General features: G+C 36.3%; 1 protein-coding gene across 3 annotated transcripts in view; it reads right to left on the reverse strand.

The window, feature by feature from the left end:
• Window positions 1-15,400, reverse strand: part of LOC150098232 (solute carrier family 12 member 2-like) — a 571,711-nt gene that overhangs the window by 242,648 nt on the left and 313,663 nt on the right. For all 3 annotated transcript variants that reach the window (XM_090406235.1, XM_090406234.1, XM_090406233.1), the window contains exon 16: window positions 6,339-6,473. In XM_090406235.1, the coding sequence (XP_090262361.1) occupies window positions 6,339-6,473 (135 nt within the window). The remainder of the gene's footprint in view (window positions 1-6,338; window positions 6,474-15,400) is intronic.

Here is a 15,400-nt window from a genome sequence, read left to right on the forward strand (position 1 = left end):
TTGTTTTAGTCTTTCCTCCAATTCTAGATGACATCTGATCTGGAGTGAAAGTGATACTGCTCACCATCGTGAGAATGATCTTGAAAGAGATAGATAAGATACGGCAGTGATAGGGTCATGGTATGAGGTAGGCATTATGCTTAATGGATGCACTGAGCTACAAGTGCTGGAAAAAGGAATTGACTGGTGAATGTTATTGCAACAAAGTTCTTCAATGTCATGTTCAATTGTTCTGCAGTGCCATAGGCAAAGAATTAATTTTTATGGATGACAACACTACACCACATTGTACATGAGTAGCAGAGATACTTCTGGAGACCGAGGATATTAATCGAATCAAGTGGCTAGCATGCTCCCCAGAACTGAGTCCCATAAAATACGTTTGGGGATGCAATAGGAAATACAATGCTGTTCAAAACTTTCCTCCAGAAAACAAACACGGCCTTATCCTTGTACTGAAGGAGGAATGGGTCAGTTTGCCTCAAGAACTTCTGAATCACTCGATGTTAAGCACAGTACATTCAGGGTGGACATATTTACATACTGAAATGTCTCTCTGCATAGTTTTTGTAAACACTGTACATTAATTCCTTAACTATGTCCTTATGAAATTTATAACACTTTTTTGTGTAATATAATTTATTAGTATGCTGGCAATATCCACATTTGGCTGTAGGCATGAAAATTTTTTCATATATACTGGTAAAAATGTAGTTCATCCTTAGCTTTTGGACATCAGTGTACTATAGATTTACAACTTCATATGGCCAAGAGTTACAACACTTAGCTGATCAGTATACAGAGTAAAACTGGAACAAAGGAAAAAATCAACAGGTTTCCAGTGCAAGTATTATATGCAAAACCTTTAAGTTCCACATAATTTAGGTACCTGTATAACTTCAAGGTATCTTATACAATGCTATACTTGCAAATGAAAGTCAGGTTTTATTCTTCTCACTGACTAGTATTTTCTACTCTTGCAAACTTAATTTACCTGAAATGTAGATAGTCATTTCAAATGACTGATCCAAAAAATGCAAACTTTTTTTTTTCCCTCTCACAATTGCAATTGTTTTAACACTAACAGTATCTGTACTCTAAAGATTAGGTGATTGTACTCTTCATCTTTTGTAGTGGGAGTCTGCCTTCTCTCCAAGGTAACACACACACACACACACACACACACACACAGTAAGAGAGAAGGTAAAGGGAACCAACTACTTATGTATACAGTGGTATCTCGCTAATCCGAACTAATAAAAACCGAGCTCGTTCAGATTAGCGAGAAGTTCGGATTAGCGAATTTTCCCCCAAGAGGCAACAATAATTAACGTTTAAGACAAAAATAATCAGATTCAAATGGTACATCAATTGAATTCTATAAATAAATGAATTACCTGATAGAAAAAATGCTACTGTACTGTAACATAAAACTTAAAAAATAATACAGTACACAAGTTTATTTTAGTAAAATATTTAGTTTGCATTTACCTGTATTGTTGAGGATTCTGATTTAATAAAATTGCATAGTTCAGTACATAACTTAATTTGTGTAAAAAATATCACTTTCTTGTACACAACACACACAAAAAAAAAGTTTCACGAAATAACACAAAAAAGTTTTTTTTTTATCTTTGTAAAAAAAGTCACTGATTTTCTTTTGCTTCTTGGAAGCTAAACGTTTTTCGAATGCTTCTTCTCGGAGCTGCATTAGCAATAAAATTTTGTGGAATGGCGTATCATTCTGCTTATACACATATTAAAACTGTCAACTGCTTCTTCGTGTTTTACTTTTTTTTTCTTCGAATTCTTTATTGTCATCATCGTCTTCTAATTCATTATGTAGCGTCATATTTATAATTTAAGCATCTGATTTGATTTCGAATTCACTTTCGGATCTGCCTGTAATCCATTCCGTAACATCTGTTTGTGAAATTTCAACATTTCAATTTATATTTTTAATCAAATTATGCCCGTTTTGAATTTCTGCTTTTTGTGTATCATCGTAGTTATCTTTTCGTAAATTCTAGTAGGCCACAGTTTTTTCCATGACGCTTGACAGCGGTGATTCATGCCGACAATACAGTACGTACTATACAGCATAAAAAAGCAAACGTGAACACACAATAAATCAAAATAGGCCTACCGTGTAACCATACAATCGACAGTATTAAAAAAAATACTGTACTGTAATAATAATAAAATAAATAATAATAGTTAAAATAATAATTAAATAAAATAAAAATAATAATACGTAATAAATAAAACTTTTTTTTCTTTCAAATCGCAGTTCAGATTACTGGAGGATTCGGACTAAAGAGGTTCGGATTAGCGAGATACTACTGTATATTTTGCCAAGAAAATCTTATGAACAGATGTTTAAGTTATTGTGATATGCTGGAAGATGGGACACTCAGGTTGGTAGGCATTGAAATGGGTACTGGGGAAGAGTAGAGCAGAACTTCCAATGAAATTGGAATGAACTTCCAATGAAGCTGGATTAAAGCATTCTGGAAGTTCGACTTCTGATAGTTAATCGCAGAAGAAAATGCCTTTGCTTTACTGATTTTCATAAAATAGGAACATACAATGTAAGCAGATATCAAGGAAAATTGGAACTAGTAAAAAAGAGAGAGAACAAAAGATTTTTAGGAATCGGTGAAGTGAGATGGAGTGGAATGGGTTATTTTGATACTGATGATTTCATGATGTATTACTCTGGACATGAAACCTACAAAGAAATTGAGTAGCATTCATAGTTAGAAGAAAATACAGAAAATACATTTTGGGTTATATCCCAGTGTCTGACAGAATAAAAGGCATATCCAGTGAATATTACACAAGTGTATGCACCCACTACAGACAAAAGTGAAGATGAGGTCAAGGCATTTTACAGTAGATTGCAACAAGTAGTATTAGGTGACTAAAATGCAAAAGAGGAAGAAAAAGAAGAACAAGGCATCACCGAAAAATTTCATTTAGGATTGAGGAATAAAGCAGGAGAAAGGACGATGAAATTTTGTATCGAGAACAGTTTCTTTATTTCAAACACTTGCTTTCAACAACATAAAAGAAGATTGCACATGGACTTCACCTGATGGTGAATACAGAAATCAGATTATTGTTGCCAGCAGAAGGTGGAGTGTTATCCAACAGCCAAAACAATACCTAATGCAGACTGGAACAAATCATGAATTATTGATAGCTGAAGTTAAATTGAAATTAAGGTCTAGAAGAAACAAAAGGATAATATTAATTTTGAGTTAAATCATAAATGAAGCATTTAAAGTAGAAGTTGGAAAAAAAAATTAAGTTTGAAGAGGACAGGAAGAGAATTAGAAGAACTGTAAGAAGGAAAAACAAAATTTACAGTAACAGAAGACTAAGTAAAGCAACAAAACAGAAAGATTGTAAATGCCTCTCAGAAGAAGCTATTCAAATAGCAGAAGAAAGAAGAAAATGAAACTTCAAAGAAACAGAGTTGGACAACTGAGTGCAGAGTTCCAGACACAGTCTAGGAAAGATAAAGAAAAACATTAACCAAAAAGTTAAAGAAAATTGAAGAAGGCAACATTATAGATAGAACAAGAGATCTGTTTAAAAAGATAAATGAAGTTACAGGGAAGTTTCTCTAGATAAAGGAGTTGTAAAAAATAATTTGAGATGTTTGATGAAAGAAGAAGCAGTGAAAAAAAGATGGAAAGAGTATGTAGAGGATTTATACAAGAAATTTATTAATATTTTTCTTGAAGGAGAATATGAAAGGAGAGAATTTGCTGAGGAACCCATGATAATGAAAAGTTAAGAGATATCAGCAATGGAACAGCTGCTAAAAGAAAAAGCTCCTGGAGCTGATGAGTATCAGTGAAACTATTGAGTGCAGCTGGAAGTAGGGAATATATTAACTGAAATTTGTCAACAGGTTTGGAAGGAAATATACTGGCCTAGAGATTGGAAAACATCAACATTCCTCCCAATTCCTAAAAAATCAAATCCCAGAGATTGTGAAAATTATAGAACCATCGCTTTAATTTCACATACAAGTAAAATTATGCTGAAAATTATCCAACAAAGGCTGGAAAAATATGTGAATAGAGAAATGCCACAAGAACAGGCAGGCTTTAGGAGAGTTAGAGAAACTAGAGACCAGATAGCAAACATAAGATGGATTATAGAAAGAACAAGAGAATTTCAGAAAGAAGAGTTCGTCTGTTTTATTGATTATAAGAAAACTTTTGATAGCATGGATCAAAACAGACTGTAGATTGTAATTAGATCAATGGCAATACCTGAGTCTCTAACTGTCTTGGGAAGAGAGCTCTATTACAACCAAGAGGATTCAGTAAAAACAATCTTTGGAGAAACAGTGTTTGAGTTGAAAAAGGGGTTCGGCAGGGTTGTATACTGTCACCCTATCTTTTTAATATTTATTGTGAATACATTATTAGAATGGTTAATAGACAAAGATCCAGCTAGAATTAAGATTGGTGACAGAAAAATAAAATAAGATATGCAGATGATACAACCCTTATAGCAGAAACTAAGGAAAATCTGGAGCAGTTGATTCCATTGGTTAAGAGAGAAAGTAACAAAGCCAGGCTTAATTTAAACATCAGAAACAAAAGTTATGGCTTCTGGCAATTTACATGAATTTATGATAGAAGGAGATAAAATAGAGATCGTTGAAAGTCATGATTTACTGGGATCCAGAATAATGATGATAAATGTGAAGATGAAATTAAAAGAAGAATAGACATGGGGAAAAAACCTATGTTAAACCTGACAAAAATTATGAGATGCAGGTGTGTGAAGGCCAACTAAAGTTAGAATTGTCAAAGCAATGGTATTTTCCAGTATGGATGTGAAAGCTGGATTATTAAGACAGGCAGAAAGTAAATTGATTCATTTGAATTATGGACATAGAGGAGACACGATACCATAGACTGCAAGAATGACTAAAGTTTTAGAGAGTATAAGGACAGAATGCTCCTTGGAGGCAATGATCACTAATACAGAAGTTAATGTACCTTGGACATTATGCAAGGAGATGAATCATTGGAAAAGGCAGTTATGTTGGAGAAGATTGAGGGCATAAGAAAGAGAGGAAGACTGTAAAAGAGTTGGATGGGCAACATAAAAGGAACATACCAACTTGAACTTACAATTGCTGGTGATGGAGAGCCTTTCTTCACAAGATCACAAAGTGTTGAAAACAACTTAATGGCACATAAATCAAGGTGTTATGTTTGAAATCCAGCAAAACAACTGCTACTGAATGTCTTATTTTGTTTTTGGTTTGATATTTAATAATATCAAACAAGATGAATAAACAGCAAGTTCCTAAGCCTGTCTGTGCAGTACATAAAAGGTTGATTAATGATCCATTTCTTACCAATTCATTCAACTCATTTTCACAATGGTGTTTAGTTACTGCTCCATGCATTTTATGTAAGCATTTTCATCAACCGTTCACCCAAACCAATATCAATTTTCCTCATTCTACCAGATCCACTGAAATGCATGCAGCCTCCCCCCCCCCCCAACATTCACAGTTCAACTCCCAGTTCAGAGAACAAATCTCTTCATTCTCTTCACTTTCTTCTATTGCTGTCCTACAGAATAGGCTTTTCTTTTACATATTTACCAGAAATACAATACACAGGCATTCAAAATAAAACATGAAGTTTCTTCTTTCTCAACTCTCTGTGAGTCCACAGAACTGACATACCACAGGATGGCACCAACCACTTGTGTATAGGATCAGCATCACAAAATAAAAATAAAATAAAAGATGGTAGCAGTTATCTGATTTTTTTTTTTTTTTTTGTTTCTCAACTGTAGTGTTCTAAATTGTAGTAATGAGTCTGATTCAACCATGAACCAAAAAACATTATATTGATAAGATAAGTGTAACTCTACTTGTCAATGTATTTTGCCAGATTTTAATGAGTAAATACTTTCTACAAAAGGAATTTTTCAATTTTTTCTTTCTTAAGTATTAACCAATAACTATTTAAGTAGTATTAACTAGTTTCACAAGTGGATATTTTCATATTCTACCAACTGGGTTAATTGCAATCACAATGGCAAATATTTATAGTTTTATTATGAGAAACAATGGAATATATTTACTCCATTGTTCCTTATATAAGCTAATTTTTTTCTTAACTATCTTTGAATGCAATAAAAAAAACAAGATTAAAACAATGACGATCACCATTGTTATGATGAATGAAGCATTAATTAATCGTTTTAAAGAAAACTAAATTCCCAACAGTTTTTTATACAGTGAACACATTTAGCATTGTATTCTTTAATTTCTATAAGAAATATTTTACCTGAATAAGTGAACGAACCCCACAGGAAAAATTTTCCTCTTCCACTAAACTATAAAATGACTTTACTTTTCTCTTTTGTAACCACTGGTATGCTTGTCTTGTATAAGCTACTCTGACTCTCTGAGATTGAGTACCCTGAAATTAGATTTCTCTAATGTAAGGTCAAGGTTTAAATCTAAATCAGAAGGATGTAATTTAAATATGTAAACTGCAAAACATTTTAAATTCATTGTAGCAGATCCAAACCAAACATTCATATGCATGTGTAAGTGGGAGAGAGAAATGACGCAATATGGTATCACATTTTCTAGTTAAAACTTCACTATTCTAGTAATACTGTTAATTACTGAAACAGGAACATATATTCTGGTGACTGAAAGAGAAATTTAAATGAGGTTCATTAACAATAAGTTGTGTATAAATGGCACAATAAGACTGTCACTAGTTTACTTGCTCAGCTCTGAATCCTCTCCACTACCTCCTGATCCCCCAAGAAACCGTGGTGACCAAATCTGTGACCAAAAGATGAGGATGAATCACAGTCTAATAAAGAGAAATAATAGCCTCACTATCTCTACTTGTCAATGTGTTCTTCAACATCCAAATAATCCTTTGAGCTAGTTTGCCAACTTTTGCATGTCTTCTGAATTTTGAGTCTGTCCCCCACCACCCCCAAATTCCTAGCTCAATTATTTGCACTCCAGTACCAGAACATTGGGACAATGACGATACTGACACACAGAAGTTACAGCTGTACTGTATCAAGCCTTGTTCACGATGCATGTGAACTACTCTGCACATGCTTTAACTTCTAGTTTTCAAGGGCTGAGGAGATGGATTCTCTGGACACCTGCTCAGGGAAAGAATTCAGAAAAGAGTAACAAAGGTGTTAGATTTCTGGAATGCTGGATATGAAGACATTTTATGAGAATGCCATTTGCAGAGGTGGACTGGAGAATGATATGAAAGACATAATCTAGTAAAGGGTTTGCCAGCTTAGTTGGCCAAGTAGTTGGTGTAGCTACTCTCCAACCAACAAGCTCTGGACTGGGTTTGAGAGCATGGTTCTTTATGTGGGAGGTGAATTTCATCAAACAGTGTGAGATCACCATCCTGCTTATTGGTGGCCTGAAGCAGTTTGAAAAGTTTAATATAAAATAGAACATTTAGTGTTTAGGAACACCCCTAAGTTTTGAACTGGCTTAAATCTCTGAGAATGAGGATGGATATCAGAAGACAACCTCCTGATATCCATCCTCACATTCTCCTCATATTCAACCATATCAGTACCCTACAACTACTATGGCTTATATCCAAAACCTCATTCTTCCTCCTGGAGAACAGACCACAAGGTCTGTTTTCCAAGAGGAAGATAACTGATGAACAAAGGAACAAGATAAGTGATGCTTTGGATATGAGAAGTAAATGAGCAATAGTTAGTGGTACTTGTGGGAAATGATTTGGTTGGACATAAGGAAGAATGTGATGATGGATTCCAGGAGGTTATTAGGGAGAGTGAAAGAAAATAGTGTGGACAGTGTGGTAAGAAAGTTTATCAGCTGCCAAGGGATGACAATGATGAGTTGAGACACAGAGCAAGAATCATTAATGGCATGTTGGAAGAGCTGTGTGAGGAGCAAGGAAAGCAATTTGTAGATAGACATGTGGCATGCATTTCAGGGAAGAATGGATTTTTATAAAAGTGATGGATTGCATTTAAAACGATTTAAATTTGGTGCGAGTTAAATGGACTATTGCTAAAAGGAAGTGTAATGAGTTATGTGAACAAGAGATCAGATGGAAGTAAGAGGTGAAGTGAAAGATCAGAAGAGTGGAACAGGTGAGAATCATGTTTTTGATAACAGAAATATTAATAACGCAAGAGAATAAGAATGCAAGAAGGCCAGACAGGGGTACTGGGTGACATGGCTTAATGAGAGTAGATGGTGGAAGCAGTAGTGAATATGTACATGTGCATGGTCAATATAGGAATGGGTTGGCCTGGGATGTGAGGGAGTGGGAGTATTTAACTAAGGAGATACAGAACAAGTGGTTGTAAAGGTGATGGGCAGGTCTGAGGAGGAGAGGTTTATAACTAGTTATGGACCTAAAAGTGAATTGCTGTGTTTAATTACAAATGTCAGAAACATTCAAATATCCAAACAGCAAAGATACCTCCTTAGAGACTTCAATATTCACAATACTAGCTGGATGACGGCATCCAGTTGCATAGATCAAACAGGTAGAGAGGCTGAGACTCTTGCAATCACAAACAATTTCACACACATTGTCCACATGCTCACCAGAATACCATACAATCCCAACCACTCCTCAAACACCTTGGATCCCTTCCATACCAGTGACCCATCTAAGTATGCTATGAATGTTGTCTGCCCTCTAGGCAGCTCAGACCACAATGTAATGCAGATCTTTTCCTCCATGGAGCAACACATACACAACCATTCACATCCATGTACTGTATGACATTACCTGAAATGGCAAGTGAGATGATCTTCACAACTTCTATGTCTCATTTCCTTGGTCAGATTACTGTTTCCAGCCACCTAAGCCAAATTTATGCACAAAAAGAATCACCAAAATAATTCTCATTGGCATGGAAACATTTATTCCCTGCTCCATCTTAAATTCTCGTCCTTTATCTAAGCCTTGGTTCACCCACAGGTGTATCAAAGCTGTACAAAAGAAGTCAGGCACACTGCAAACAGCTTGTATCCAAAACTTCACCTTCCTATACAGTGTATACCAAAGCAAAGAACCTGCAAGAAAATTACCACCACATCAAAAATTGATTTTTAAAAAGAGCTAAAAACAGGAAACTTGTATCTGCCCAAATGACAGCCATGCATTCTGGGCTCTAGCCAGAGCTATTGGCAGTAGCTTCTGCACAACACTACTCTCACCACTGTTACACGCAGATGATTATCCCTCAGAAAAAGCCAACCTACTGGCTTCCTACTTCTCATCCAATTCTTATATAGCTGATCATGGTAAATATCTCCACCATTACAAACACTCAATGTTGCATTTGACCTCTTGCCAGGAAAAGATCAGAAAAGTTTGCTCAAACTGGATACCAAAAAACCTCTTGGTTCTGATGGCATCCCTCTAATTGTTCTAAAAGGTTATGTCCCAGAGTTAACTCCCACTTTATGCTATCTATTTAAACTTTCTTATTCCACTGGTATCTATTCTACAGTCTGGAAATTAGCCTGTATACAACCTATTCCTAAGAAGGGTGGCAAATCTTTACCTCCAAACCACCAATTTCTCTCACTTCTAGTCTTTCTAAAATAATGGAAAGAACCATCAACATCAACTTCTATATTACTTTGAAGATGCTCATATAATAAATGATTAACAGTATGGATTGTCACTGTCAATCAACAGGGGAATCTCCTAACCTATGTCACCCATCTCTAGACAAACACCACGGAAAGGTTTGGTGAATTTCAAGTAGTTGCTCTTTATATTTCCAAGGCTTCTGACTGAGTTTGGCACACAGGTCTATTAAGAGAACTCCCATCATTCAGTCTGCTCCCAACTTCTCTGTATTTGACTGATGACTCCTTATCTTTTATTTATGCAACTAACGTTGGGCTCTCACAAGACTGTTCTCTTGCCCACCCCTTTCCTTCTATACATAAATGATCCACTCCAGCTGATTGCCAATCCAGTACACAGTTTTGTTTATAACAGCACATCGTACTCCTCCTTTTCATTTAACAAACCCTGCAAAGCACAAATCACCACAACTTCCAGAACTCTAACCTCTACTACCTTAAATTCTAATCTTCGAAACAGTAGGGTTTGGATAACATCATCAAATTCAACACTAGGAAAACATAGCTGTGCATTATTTCCCACAAAAAAATGTTCTTTACAATCTTATGCTTGACAATACTGAAATCTAATTCAAGATAAGATTCACCTTCTTGGAATAACTAACCTTAGATCTCTTTTGGCACAAACGTATCACAAATATTTCCTCCTATGCATCCCAAAAAATTAGGCTTTTTTGTTTGAGGCATTATTTCAACTCTAAACATCTCCTCACCCTATACAAATCGCAAATCTGCCCAATTATAGAATACTATTTAATATCTGGGGTGGTTCCCATACGAGCTCCCTGAAAACACTGGATTCTATACAGAAAAGAGTAATTAGATTGACGTCTCTTTCACTAATACACTCTACTCATTTTCACAGAGGCATTCAGTCTCTGTAGCCTGAATCTTTTTTAAATACTTCTATGGCACAGAATTAGCATCAATAATTCCCCCACCTCCTTGCAAATCCATCCAAATGCATACAGCAGCTAACTAACACCCAACTCCAAATTTCTCCTCTTCTTCATTTATCCCTTCCACTGCTCCCCTCTGGAACAGTCTTCCACCACATGTGTTTCCCAAAGAATACAACCCACAGCTATTCAAGTCAAATGTAAGTTCCTTATTGCTCATCCATGGGTACCAGTTTCTCCTAGTACACATCCTAGAACCTAGTATTATGGTTCTCCATAATAATAAATCAGAAATAAGGAAAGAAAAATTGTTCTATTTCACAAAAAAGTGATAAGGTTGAGACTACAAATCACATGCCAATCTGTATATCTGGAGTTGTGGTTAAGGTGTTGCAGAGGTTGGCAATTTGTATATCTGGAGTTATGGTTAAGGTGTTGTAGAGGTTGGCAAGAACTAGGATACAGAAGTGGGCTGATATAGAAGTATTCTTTGATTATCAGCATGGGTTTGTTAATGGGAGGTCATGTTTTATCACTTTACTTATGTACTATAACATGGTGATAAACGTGCATTGATCAAGGGAGTTAACACCAGACTTCCCTGTTATTTAGAATGCAAATATCTTCATTACAACACACGATGTGGTTTTCATAGACACTGTTTTCAATTTTCAGTCATTTGTTCTGTTTAGAAACATGCATTAGAGATGCAGTCCTGAAATGAGAACATCTTGTTTCAGTGTTCTTTAATATAGAAAAAGTTTATGATACAGCCTGGAGATATAGAGTATTAATATGCCAAAGACCTGTATAAACCTAGTTATCACAAGATAGCAAGGTTGCCTCTTCAAAGGGCACCTTCCAGTATTTATTAAAAACTTTCTTCCTAGCTGAGTCTTCCAAGTGTGAGTGGGAAGTATGCTGTCTCAGCCATTTCATCAAGAAGAGGATGTCCCCCAAAGCTCAGTCTTAAATATGATAATCTTTGCTGTCAAAGTTAACTCAATTACTAAACAGCTTTCTCCTACTGTAGGCAGTGCTCTATATGCTGATGACTTCACAATTTGATGTATCTTGTAACCTGAATGTAATTTAGAGACAACTTTAACAAATAGTTACATGTGTCTCTCCATGGGCTCTTAGAATGGTTTCAGGTTTTCAGCAGAAAAAAGGTGTTTGTGTACACTTCTTCCAAAAGTGCACTCTTCACCAAGATCCTGAGTTAAGAATCAGACAAGTATTATTCCAGTTGCAGCAGAAGAAACCAAGTTATGGACTTATCTTTTAACAGAAAGCTCACATTCCTTGCACACATTCATCAATTTAGGGAACAGTGAAAGAGAGCACTGAAATTTCTTCACACTATCCTATATTGAACGAGAATGCTGACTGATCTTCATTGCTTCACTTTTTTCATGCACTTGTACATTCAGAGCTGAATTATGGGTCCCAAATGTATGGTTCTGCAAGCCAGTGTAATCTGCGATAGTTGGATCATATCCATCATTAGAAATTATGGATAGCTACTTGTACTTTTTGCATATTGCTTGTTCAAAGTCTTTATGTCGAGGCAAACGAACTAGCTCTTGCATGTTAGAGATTATGCAAGATATTGACATGAATCTTGATAAGATTACCTGCACCAAAAATAATATTCCTCCATTGCGGGTATGCACTCCATCATGCAACCTCTTACTGTGCCATCTAATGTACTAAATCATCCCATTGTTCATGTACATGCAGTTATTTAATGTGTACAGAGCAGAACACTATGATTTCCTTCCTATTTATACTGATGGTTTAAGATCTGAAACTGCTGTTGGTTGTGTTGCTGTATTTCCTGATTTTATCATATCCCACTTGATTGCAGCAATTATACAGCAGAGTTGCATGCAATTCAGCTTGCGCTTGTGCATATAAAAGAAAACGGCTATCAAAAATGTATAATTTATACAGATTCAGCTCTTTAGATGGCATGTATTTTTTTTATGTATAATCCACATCCAGTGTTTTGCAAGGGTTCTACAGATTGTACAAAATGAAAGTCCTTACTTTTGAAATTCAAGCTGTGTTGGATTCCCAGTCACATTGGAATTAAGAGAAATGAGACTGCAGATGTGGGTGCTAGATCAGCTCATGTTTTCCAGGAATGGTTTGTCAGTGCTGTATACAGACTACAGACAGTTTATAAGATCAAAAGTTACTAATCCAGTGGCAGTCATCAGTGCAGAAAGCACTGAAATTATGTAAGATGAAGCATGAAATGAAGCACTGGCTTGATTTCAGGCTCTTTCAGAAAAATATTGTTAAAGAGCTAACAGAAAGACAACATATCATAACTTAAAGAGACAATGAACTATGGCAAGAACTAAATTCTTTAAAACAACAATACAAACTCCTAAACCAACAACAATATAAAAATGATATCCAGATGGTCTCCCAGAAATTGCTACTGAACATTTAAAAGATGGTATCCAACTAAGCTAGAAAATTGGCACTCCCATACAATCAAAAGATATCCCCTGCGTGGTGCGACTGAATCACTAACAGCCCGACAAAAGTTACCCTCATAAAAGCTAGCAGGATTAAAAAACCAGTAGTCAAGGATCTGAATGGGACTCAAGACAACACCCCAATATACTTCTCCGAATCCTTAACACTATATTATCAGAAACTATTCTAACCATACAAGGAGAGTAAAAACAGAAAAAAAAATCATAGCACCTGAAGCTGGACCATGCCTTACTTCATGTAACATAAACTCGTTATATTATCTGTAGACTGGTGCTTGCTCTTCTTTCCCTCTATATGTCTCTTCTTGCTCACCCTGCACCCCCCCCCCCCCAATGCTATTAGAGGATTCAAGGGATAGGGGTGATTCTTCCCTGTTTTCTTAGTTTCACACCTCATACCTCATGCAGTGGGAGTCTGCCTTCTCTCCCAGGTAATTGTTCCACCTTAAATATGGACACTGCAGCAGAGGAGTAGCAAGCCGGCTGCAGTATCTGCCTTTAAACTTCATGAGTTTAGTATAGAAACACTAAAATTATACCCATAATCAAACCAGGGAAAGAAACATCCGACAAAATTAGTACATTGCTTGCAAGGTACTAGGAAAAACTTCTGATAAACTGAATAATGCACTTTATCCACTCAAGAAACCTATTAAGCAGCAATCAATATGCATTTAGACCTCAACCAAGCACAGTAGATTCAATTATTATTATTAAGAGAGACCTCCAGGGAGTCAGAGACTGATCGAGGGAGGCCACATACTACACCAGCTATCATACTTATTCTTGAAATCATTCACACTGCTTGCACTCACAACATCCAATGGCAATCCATTCTAATCACGCACCACTCTCTGAGAGAAAAATCTAGCTCTCACACCCTTCTTGGCAGCCTTCATTCTCAGCTTCCAAGGATGCCCTCTCAGCAATCAATATACATTTAGACCTCAACCAAGCACAGTAGATGCTTGGTTGAGGTCTCATACTTATTAAGAGAGACCTCTAGGGAGGCCACATACTACACACACCAGCTATCATACCTATTCTTGAATTCATTCACACTGCTTGCACTCACAACATTCAATGGCAATCCATTCTAATCACACCCTTCTTGGCAGCGCCTTCATTCTCAGCTTTCAAGGATGCCCTCTCGTCCTTTCCCCACCCTCCATAAATTGAAAACCTGTATGACCCTTTCAGAAGTTTGTAAGTCTCAGTCATATCACCCCTCTTTTTCCTGTTTGCTAGTGTCTGCAGTTAACAAATTCTCAATCTGTCTTCATAATCAGTATTCCAAAATCCTGATATCATTTTTAACACTCTCCCTTGTACTCTCTCCAATGTATCAGAATCAGAACGGAAACCAGGAGACCAGATCTGTGCACAATAGTCCAAGTGAGATCTTATCAAGGCCTTGTAAAAAGGGGCAAAATAACATCCTTATCTTTACATGTCAACATTCGTTTCAGCACTGCAATCATCTTTTGAGTTGTATTTGCAATCACATGGCCCCTAAACTTCAACTTCCTATATATATCCCACCAATATAATAAGACATTGGATATCTAATCATGCCGAAGTGAATGACTTTACATTTACTGACAATGAACTGACACCCATTTTCCCATGCCCACAATTCCAGCCTATTCAAATCATTCTGCAAAGACTGCATATCAGCAGCATTCCTGATTACCCTACCTATCTTTGCATCATCAGCAAATAACTGTATGTCACTTGTCAAATCCTTCCCAATATCATTAATGTACAGATTGAATAACAGTGAACCAAGCACTGATCCTTGTGGTACACCACTTGTTACCTTAAAAACTTGCAGACTCAGATCCCCTATATACCACTTTTTGACATCTGTCAGTCAGCCATCCTCTTATCCATGCTAATATTGTATAACCCAAACCCATTTTCTCCAATTTATGCAGCAGTCTGCCATGCTGTATTCTGTCAAAAGCCTTAGCAAAATCCAGAAGTATCATGGTGTATCCATTTCTTTTGTCTAGTTCAATGGTAACATTGTCATAGAATGTGAGCAAGTTGCTAAAACATGACCTTCCCTTAGTAAACCCATGTAGATATGACAGAAGGAACTCTAGGTCAAAGAGTGTTAGATTTGATTATAGTGTCAGAGGGCATTTCAGTTAAAGACTTAACTATTCTGCCTCCAATTGGTGACAGTGATCATGCGGATTATGGAGGTTAATAGTTCATAGATGACCGTCTACAGCAAACAAAGACATACTACTGATCTCACTCTATGTACAAGGAGCCTTCGA

This window comes from Typopeltis vanoorti, chromosome 16 (assembly GCF_054136105.1).
Source record: "Typopeltis vanoorti isolate ZY-2024b chromosome 16, IOZ_Tvanoo_1.0, whole genome shotgun sequence".
Lineage (NCBI taxonomy): Eukaryota > Metazoa > Arthropoda > Arachnida > Uropygi > Thelyphonidae > Typopeltis > Typopeltis vanoorti.